The sequence below is a fragment of the Mandrillus leucophaeus genome, unplaced genomic scaffold (assembly GCF_000951045.1).
Source record: "Mandrillus leucophaeus isolate KB7577 unplaced genomic scaffold, Mleu.le_1.0 Scaffold24, whole genome shotgun sequence".
Lineage (NCBI taxonomy): Eukaryota > Metazoa > Chordata > Mammalia > Primates > Cercopithecidae > Mandrillus > Mandrillus leucophaeus.
The window spans coordinates 2,598,565-2,607,812 of record NW_012102476.1 but is presented as its reverse complement, the minus strand read 5'-3'; the positions used below and the strand labels follow the sequence as shown (position 1 = coordinate 2,607,812).

At 54.8% G+C, this 9,248-nt stretch overlaps 1 protein-coding gene and 1 long non-coding RNA gene across 6 annotated transcripts; one reads left to right on the top strand and one right to left on the bottom strand.

Moving 5' to 3' along the window:
- On the bottom strand, positions 1–5,705 carry CDIPT (CDP-diacylglycerol--inositol 3-phosphatidyltransferase). Of its 5 annotated transcripts, XM_011982433.1 has the most exons (7): positions 5,035–5,705; positions 4,779–4,925; positions 4,550–4,684; positions 2,770–2,923; positions 2,247–2,328; positions 1,081–1,162; positions 1–973 (listed from the first exon to the last, which is right to left on the bottom strand). In XM_011982433.1, the coding sequence occupies exons 2-7, from the start codon at positions 4,819–4,821 to the stop codon at positions 828–830; spliced, it is 642 nt and encodes a 213-aa protein (XP_011837823.1). In that variant the 5' UTR covers positions 4,822–4,925; positions 5,035–5,705; the 3' UTR covers positions 1–827. The 5 variants fall into 5 exon arrangements, with proteins under 5 accessions (XP_011837823.1, XP_011837822.1, XP_011837825.1 ...); XM_011982432.1 differs by having other exon boundaries at positions 4,779–5,705; XM_011982435.1 differs by having other exon boundaries at positions 4,550–4,599; positions 4,779–5,705.
- Positions 5,706–5,800: 95 nt separating this feature from the next.
- LOC105541421 lies at positions 5,801–7,201 on the top strand. The gene is made up of 4 exons (XR_001006341.1): positions 5,801–5,969; positions 6,267–6,354; positions 6,691–6,838; positions 7,123–7,201. It is a non-coding gene; the product is annotated as an uncharacterized LOC105541421 (long non-coding RNA).
- Positions 7,202–9,248: the final 2,047 nt, after the last annotated feature.

The window sequence follows — 9,248 nt, the reverse complement described above, 5'->3', positions numbered from 1 at the left end:
TCATTGACAGATGAATATTTATTAAGCAGCTACTATATGCCAGGTTCAGGTTGGTCTTATTCTAGGGATACAGAAGGGAACAAGAAAAGTCTGTGCCTTCATGGAGTTTACATTCCAGTGAGGGTAGAAAATACCAAGAATATAAATACATGTAGACGGTCAGTGAGATCAAACAAGTGGGGGACACTGCATGATCGTGGGAGGCAGGAGGGCCTCTCTGTGAGGTCACTGTGGATAGACGGAGAAGCCAGCCAGCAAACTGGAGGAAAAGCACCCAGACGGACGTCCTTCCCTAAGCTCCCTCAACCCAGGCCCTGAGCCAAGAATATCTGAAAGGAAAGCAAGTCAAATAGTGAAGTCCCGCCAGGACCAGGGTAGGCAGGACAGAGAAGCCGGCGACAGGGAAGGCTGTGGACGGCTTCTTCCCTCCAGGCACGGTGCCCCAGACTTGCTCTAGCTGGGGGCGGAGGTCTGACTCCTCTGCCTTTCGGGAAACGCGGCCCTCACACCATCTCCCTCACTCAACTGTCCCTAGCATCTCGGACCCTAGGGCTGAGCCAGCAGGGCGTGACACTGCCCGGTCCTGGCACCCCAGGAGCACCGCCTGTATGCATGGGGCCTCCCGCGTAACCTCCCTGATTTGAGGCCTGGGTTCTTGGGATCCCAGAGAACGTGACGTCACCAAAGAGAGGCTGACCCCCATCCCAGCAGGTAGAACAACACATGAGGAAGGCGTGAGACTGGGACCTCCTAGCAGCGGGTGGGGAGCTGTGTGGCACAGCAGGACTCCCAGGGCAGGTGGGCAGCCAGGACCCGGGGCTCCTGTGTCACTTCTTCTTGGCGCGGTCTGCTGCGTCTAGGGCAGCCATGTTGCGGGCAGCCGTGATCAGGTGGATGACACTGATGAGCGACTTCAGCAAAGCGATGGGGGCAGTGACCCAGAGGCCCATCCGGAACAGTCCCACGGAGCCAACTGCAGGAAGGCAGCAGGGAAGTTCGGGGCCCGAAGGAGGGGGCCTCCATCTCCCTGGGCAGGCCAGATCCCCCTCCCATCCTCCTGCCCCGCCCCTCATCTCATACCTAAAGGTCCCTCAGAGAAATGGAACAGGTAGAGGAGGCAGTAGAAGAGCTCATTCCCAGCACACAAGGTGAACAGAGCAGGCTGCACATACAGCAAACAGGCCACATTAGCAAGAGGTAGGCGTGTGCCACCCCCTGCCCCCCCAGCACTAATGAGGGTGCAATCTCAGCAGATTATTATTTTTTTTCTTTTTTAGAGACAGGGTCTCGCTCTGTCATCCAGGCTGGAATGCAGTGGTATGATCATAGCACTGCAGCCTCAAAACTCCTGGTCTCAGCCAGGCGTGGTGGCTCATGCCTGTGGTCCCAGCACTTTGGGTGGCTGAGTCAGGCAGATCACCTGAGGTCAGGAGATTGAGACCAGCCTGGCCAACATGGCGAAATCCCTCTCTACTAAAAATACAAAAATTAGCCGAACGTGGTGGCGCATGCCCGTAGTCCTAGTAGTCCTAGACTCCTAGTAGTCCTCAGGAGGCTGAGGCACAAGAATCGCTGGAACCCAGCAGGCAGAGGTTGCATTGAGCCGGTAACGCGCCAACGAACTCCAGCCTGGGTGACAGAGTGAGACTCTGTCTCAAAAAAAAAAAAAAACCTTGGTCTCATGCAATCCTTCCACCTTAGCCTCCTAAGTAGAGACTACAGGCGTGCACCACTGTGCCTGGCTAAGCTAATTCAAGGGTTTGTGTGTGTGTGTGTGTGTGTGTGTGTGTGTGTGTGTGGAAACAGAGTCTCACTTTGTTGCCCAGGCTGGTCTCAAACTCCTGATCTCAAGCAATCCCCCCACCTCAGCCTCCCAAAGCGCTGAGATTACAGGCATGAGCCACCATGCCCAGCCATTATCTTTTTAAAAATCCTTCCAGAGGCTGCCTGTGTTCCTGAAATCAAGTCCACACTCCAGCCCTGCAAACCTCTCTGGCTTATCTCCCTCTCCTCTTTCAGTCCCTCCTCTTTGCAGGCCTCATTCCCACTTGTTCCCTGGAGTAATTCACACAGGCCTTCCCCACCAATCCTCCTCCTCCACACCTCAGCTTACAGGCCCCTCCTCCTGGAGTGACTGGGCAGGCCCTGCTCTGTGCCCTTGCCTTCTCCTAGTCTAGGACCAGGGTTCAGCCCAGGGCTTCCCACAGCCAAGAGCCTGAGGGGCGGGGTGTGCAGGAAATGCCTACCCTCGAGGTGTAATAGATCCGAAGCACTGGATTCCCGGACAAGTCGATCATCTTGTGACTCTCGCTGCCTCGGACCACAGAACTTAGGGAGAAAACAGGGGAACCCATGAGGTTTCATGACCACTACCGTGCATCCGATCCTCATGTTAACACCTATTGTACAGATGGAAAACTGGGCACGGCTAAGGACCAATATCCTGCCCAAAGCCAGTTACCTATTTCGGGGCAGAGTCAGGATTCAAATACTACATTTGAAAGCTCCTATGCCCCTTCCTATGAGCTGTCACCTATTTGGAATCCTAGAATATCCAGCCAGAAGAGTCCTAAGAATTGCTTAATGCAACTGTAAACATGACCGAAGCTTTAAAGAGAGGCGTGTTTGCCTGGGGTCCTTCTACAAAGCAGAGCTAAAATGGAGCCCTTCCAGGACGCCTAGTGCCATCCCAGACACCCTTCCATCTAAGCTCAGCCCACCCCACTGTAGTGTCTCTAACTGGCCAAGGCCCCCAGCATCGCGGCAGACCTGTGGAGGTGCAGCCAGTGACTGGCCACATCCAAACTCATGCTGAGTTGGAAGAACAGCGTGGCTCGAGGGTACAGCAGGGCCAGGTTGACCAACAGGCACATGGTGGAGCAGCGGTCCGTCAGCATGTCCAGCATGGCCCCAAACCGGGTTCCTGGAAGATCAGGTGGGCAGGGGCTATTATGGCACAGAGACTGCAGGACAGGTGCCCATATTTGGTTTATCACTCTCATGCAGGGTGTAAACGAAGACTGGGAGTGTCCACCTGCCTGGGGAGGAACGCAGGTTGGAAAACAGGCTGTGTGTGAGGTTAGTGGGCAAAGGTCACCATGGCATGAACTGAGAAAGGCATGAGAGTGAAGGGAACAGGGTAGGAGGAGAGGAAAGCTATGTCTGCAGCTCATCAACCCCAGAACCAAGGCTCCAGGGCTAGAAAAAGAGACTTGATGCCTCAGGGGAAGCCTTAGAGTTGGGTCTGGAGAACAGATTAAAAAATTAGTCAACCCGGCCGGGCGCGGTGGCTCAAGCCTGTAATCCCAGCACTTTGGGAGGCTGAGGCGGGTGGATCACCTGAGGTCAGGAGTTCGAGACCAGCCTGGCCAACATGGTGAAACCCCGTCTCTACTAAAAATACAAAAATTAGCTGGGCGTGGTGGCGGGCGCCTGTAGTCCCAGCTACTCGGGAGGCTGAGGCAGGAGAATGGCGTGAACCCGGGCGGGCGGAGCTTGCAGTGAGCCGAGATCGCACCACTGCAGCCCAGCCTGGGGCACAGAGCAACACTCCGTCTCAAAAAAAAAAAAAAAAAAAAAAAAAATTAGTCAACCCTCCAAGAGCCATCATCCGTCCCTCTCCATCCTCCCTCTAAGCATGCCTTCTGGAACCCCAACTACTTATGCAGGGCACACAGTAGGCCTCCAGGAAACACCTGTTGATAGGACTTTTTTTTTTTCCCCGAGACAGACTCTTGCTCTGTCGCCCAGGCTGGAGTGTGACGGCACAATCTCGGCTCACTGCAACCTCCGCCTCCCAGGTTCAAGCAATTCTCCTGCCTTAGCCTCTTGAGTAGCTGAGATTACAGGCACACGTCACCAAGCCAGCTAATTTTTGTATTTTTTGCAGAGACAGGGTTTCACTATGTTGGTCACTCTGGTCTCGAACTTCTGACCTCGTGATCCGCCTGCCTCGGCCTCCCAAGTGCTGGGATTACAGGCGTGAGCCACCGCCCCTGGCCTGAATGGACTTGTGTTCAGAGAGACCTCCAGCAGCGCCACGGCCACGTCATGTCTTGCTAATCCACACCTCTCACAAGCAGTGAGTTCTCAAGAGCTAGCTTAAATCCCTTCTGCTACAAAATCAGGCCATTCTTGCTGGGTGCAGCACTTTGGGAGGAAGGCAGGAGGATCGCTTGAGGCTAGGAGCTGGGGACCAGTCTGGGTGACACTGCAAGACTCAGTCTCTACAAAAATTTAAAAATTAGCCAGGTGTGGTGGCACGCGCCTGTAGTCCCAGTTAATCAGGAGGCTGAGGTGGAAGGATTACTTGAGCCCAGGAGATGGGGGCTGCAGTGAGCCATGATCGCACCACTGCACTCCAGCCTGTGACAGAGCGAGACGCTGTCTCAAAAACAAAACACAAAACAAAACAAAAACCCCAGGCCATCCTGTTCTGCTTTTTTCAGAGATGGGAATGACAGCCCTCTGACTCTGAGGTCCTGAGGAGGCAGGGAAGGGAGCAGGGGGTTGTTGGGCCCCAAGGCTGGCTGAGAGGGGTGTCTGTCACCTTGATTAAGAGCGCGAGCAGCATGTCCATCGAAAGCGTCCAGCAGGCCGCTGAGCAGGTAGAAGGAGGAGGCCGTGAGGGGGCAGCAGGGCATGAAGTAGAAAGAAATGATGGCGAAGACAATCCGGGCATAACCTTGGAACGGGACGCGGGGAAACAGGGCAGGATTAGGGAGCCCGCCAAGGCCCCTCGCCCTCTAGTCCGCCCCGGGGCCGCGGGCAGCACTCACCGATGAGGTTGGGCACGAACAGGAAGATATTTTCGTCTGGCATCGCAGCGCCTCCCTTGCTGCCCCGGGCCTGCTCTGAAGATGCCAGCGCTGTCCCAGCCCCGTCGCGCGGCCTCAGCCTCCGGCCCGGTTCATCGGCCGCACCACCTGCGCCCTGGACCCCGCCGCCCCAACCCGGCCCCAGATGCTGAATCCCGCAGCCGTCGGGAGCATGGGCCGGCCCCGAGACGCGCAGGGCGCAGGGGGCGCGCGCAGCCCGCCCTTCCTACCCGCAACCCCCCTCGCCTCTGCCCGCCCCGCAGGCGCTCCGGGCCTCCAGCTGCGGTCGCCGCTGCTCCAGCTGCGCGTGGCTTTCGGGAACCTCCTCCTCCGCGCTCGTCTTCGCAAAATTGGAGAGAGGAAAAAGTGGCTTAAAAAATAGTTGCAGCCCCTTTAAGGCCTGTTCGCTTCCTTTCCCTTTTCCTCCCTCCGCCCCTCTCCCTTGGCTCGTACCAAGGCGCAGAGGGGGAGAGGGAGGAAAGAACCATTGACGTCGAGCAAAGGCAGAAACGGAAAAGGAAAGAGCAAAAGAGAAAGAGGCCGAATAAAAATATCTGCTTTCCTTTTCTGGAGGGTTTGACTTCCTGGAGACAAAAATAAGGCGATAAAATTCCTCCTTCTGAGTCTTTGCATCCCCGAGAGGTCAGGATATTTGGTGCAGTCCTCACTTTTCTCCCCGCCCCCTAAGTCTGCAGCCGCCTTTGCTCTCGCAGGCTCCAGGCGGCTAGAGAGGCTCCAGAGCGCCCTGAAGCCGGCTTGCTTCTCGCGTGCCCCTTGTGATAGGAGGATTAGGTCGCAGGCTCCACCCTGCGTCATCCTCCCAAACTTCTCAAGCGTCTGGCGCTGGGGTCACTGCCCCCAAGGAGGCACCTGGAGGGGTACTGAGGGGAGGCTGGAGGAGCAAACGGGGCGAGCTGGGAAATTCCTCTGTCTTTAGTTCTAGAACCCCTGATCTCCTAGCAACGAGGCTGCGGAACCTCCGCAGACTCCAAGGGTTTTTTAGCGGCCGGTAGCAACACGGAGCCGGCTCCCCCTTTTCCAGCCTTCCTCCCCATCTCCCATTCCCCGTCCCCCACGACCTATACCAGAGGTCCTTAGGCCTCCACGTCTCCCCTTCTGCCTAGTAGCCCAAGGTTTCCACCCATCTGCCAGGTCTGGGGCGTCAAGTTGGCTGCCTTAGCTTGGGAAGGGGCTTGAAAGGGAAGAAACGAGAGGCCCACCAGGCGAAGGGGTGAGGGTTGGGGGGTTGCGGGAGTTCCCTCTCACTCCTGAAGATATAAAGCAATGTTTATTATTATTATTATTATTTTCTTGAGAGAGAGAATGAGGCAGCGGGATGTTTCCTCTAAAGGCCTTGTTTAAACCTGGGCCCGGGGAATGGTGGTGAGCTGAGTTCTGGGGTACAGCGGGCCGGTTTCTCAGGTCAACACAGGCCTCGACTGTTCCCAGGGGGATGGCGTCCACTCCGATGGGGAATGAGGGGGAGAAGAAGAGCAGCTGGCCGTCTCAAGCTGCACCCTCCTTGAGAGGAGGTCCGGTGAGCACTGCAGGGGGCCCTAGAGGTGGGAGTGTAATGAAGTGAAGGCCTCCCAGGCAGAGGCACCCCGTCCCAGGTCTGAGCCACAAGCCCTGAGACTCTAGCTTCAACCCTGAGTCCTGAAGCCCAGACCCATAGCTCTCAACACTAGGCCCTGACTGTAAACCTCCACCAAACCCCACTCCTCCAGATTCAGAGCCTTCTAGCTAAATCTCAAGGCCCAGTCCTTCAAGAGCAAGCTCCTTGGACCCACAGGCCCCAGCCTGGGAACTCCTACACCCAGCACTTCCATGTGGGAGCTCCCAGGCTGAACCTCTCCGACTTTTCCTTTCCCAGGCTTCGTTGTCTCTCTCTGAGGAATACCTGTCCCGGATCAGTGCAGAACTGACGGAGGAGGCTTTGTGCACTGCTTGTTGCCACTTGAACCCTGTGCCCATCAAAAAAAAACAGACACAAGACCAAGCGACTCAGATATCCAAACGTGGTAACCCCCTGCCTCAGGACTATGGTGTCTAGAGAACCGCAGCCCCCATCATGCCTGGTTTCAGTCCCTGACCCTGCCCACCCCTAGCTGAACTCTCCAGGAGTCTGTGCCCATCTCGACCATCTCACAGCCAGCCCTAGGACCTGTGAAGTGCCCCTCTTACCCGCTAACCCAGTACCCACTCCTCACTGCTGGCTGAGAATCCCTTTACCCCGTCTGCCCTGGCCACACCTCTTCCTGGCCATGGGGATAGTCCTTTCTCTGACTAGGTCCTCTACTTCCAGCATTCTTCACCAAGACCTGAGGCACAGAGACCCGGTGAGTGAGGCTTCAAGGGAGATGCTCTTTGTTCTGGGAGAGAGATGGGGAACCTGGACGGGAGAGAGCGAGGGTTTCACAACATCCCAGCAGGGTAGGGGAATTTTTGAACCCTGTACTTTCATTCTATTCTGCCCTGATCCTCAGATTCTGAGTTCTCAGCCCTCTCCCCTCTCTTCCACCATCTCCCGCTCCGACAGAAGCCGTACCTGCAGCAAGGCACACCCCCTGCCAACTCCTCGTGAAAAGGTACATGCAGGGTCCATGGCTGCCAAGGCTATTCGATATTAACCAAACCTTTTGAGTTTGCACTATATGCTGGTCCCTGTCTTAGGAGCTTGGGACACAGAAATGAATGATACAGTCTCGGCCCTTGAAGAGTTCAGTTCAGTGTGGGGACAGACAAGGAAATGGCCAATTATAATACAGTATGGATAAGTTTCCATAATAGAAATGGACACAGTGGGATATTACTCTCGTCCCAACCTTAATTGGGACAGGAAGGAAAGGAACCATGGAGCTGCTGCTGCTTTTTTTTTTTTCTTTTGAGACAGAGTCTTGCTCTGTCACCCAGGCTGGAGTGCAGTGGCACAATCTTGGCTTACTGCAAGCTCCAATTCTTGGGTTCACACCATTCTCCTGCCTCAGCCTCTGGAGTAGCTGGGACTACAGGCACCTGCCACCACACCTGGCTAATTTTTTTGTATTTTTAGTAGAGACGAGGTTTCACTGTGTTAGCCAGAATGGTCTTGATCTCCTGACCTCATGATCTGCCCGCCTCAGCCTCCCAAAGTGTTGGGATTACAGACTTTGGAGCTTCTTGAAGGAGGTAGCACCTAAAGAAATAATTTTCCACAGGGCGCAGTGGCTCACGCCTGTGATCCCAGCATTTTGGGAGGCTGAGATGGGCCGATGACTTCAGGGCAGGAGTTTGAGACCAACCTGGTCAACATGGTGACAGAGGTTGCAGTGAGCCAAGATTGCACCACTGCACTCCAGCCTGGGCGACGGTGAGACTCCATCTCAAAAAAAAAAAGGAAAAAAAAGAAAAAAAGAAAGAAAGAATTTTCCAGGAAAAAAGAAAAAAAAAGAGATTGGTAGGAGTCTTTCAAACAGTTGGAGTTGCATGAACAAAGGCAAAGAGCAGTCTTCGCAGAGCCACTGTGAGCATCTGTGTGTACTTAGGGCAGGGAGCAGCAGTTTAGCAGCTGGAGTCTACAGGCAAAGTAAGAGGGGACTCAAGAGACTTTGTGTGCCTTGTTTAGAGCCATACACACTTTCCTGGCTGGGTGTGGTCGCTTATGCCTGTAATCCCAGCATTTTGGGAAGCTGAAGCAGGAGGATCGCTTGCATCCAGGAGTTTGAGACCAGCCTGGGCAACATGGTGATACCCCAGGCATGATGGCATGTGCCTGTGGTCCCAGTTACTTGGGAGGTGGGAGGATTGCTTGAGCCCAGGAGTTCAAGAACAGCCTGGGCAACATAGAGAGACCCCATCTCTATAAAAAGTTAAAAAATTAGCTAGGTGTGGTGGCACGAACCTGTGGTCTCAGCTACTCAAGAGGCTGAGGCCAGAGGATCACTTGAGCCTAGCAGGTTGATACTGCAGTGAACCATGATCATGCCACCGCATTCCAGCCTGGGTGACAGTGCAAGACCCTGTCTCAAAAAGGCAATTTTTAAAAAAAGTAAAAAAAGAAAGAAATAGGAGGAGGAGCTGGGCGTGGTGGCTCATGCCTGTAATCCCAGCACTTTGGCAGGCCAAGGCGGGCGGATCATGAGATCAGGAGTTCAAGACCAGCCTGGCCAACGTAGTAAAACCCTGTCTCTACTAAAAATACAAAAGTTAGGTCAGGCGCGGCGGCTCACGCCTGTAATCCCAGCACTTTGGGAGACCGAGGCGGGCAGATCATCTGAGGTCAGGAGTTCGAGACCAGCCTGGCCAACATGGTAAAACCCTGTCTCTACTAAAAATACAAAAATTAGCTGAGCATGGTGGCATGCACCTGTAATCCCAGCTACTCAGGAGGCTGAGGCAGGAGAATCACTTGAACCCAGGAGTTGGAGGTTGCAGTGAGCCACAATCGCACCA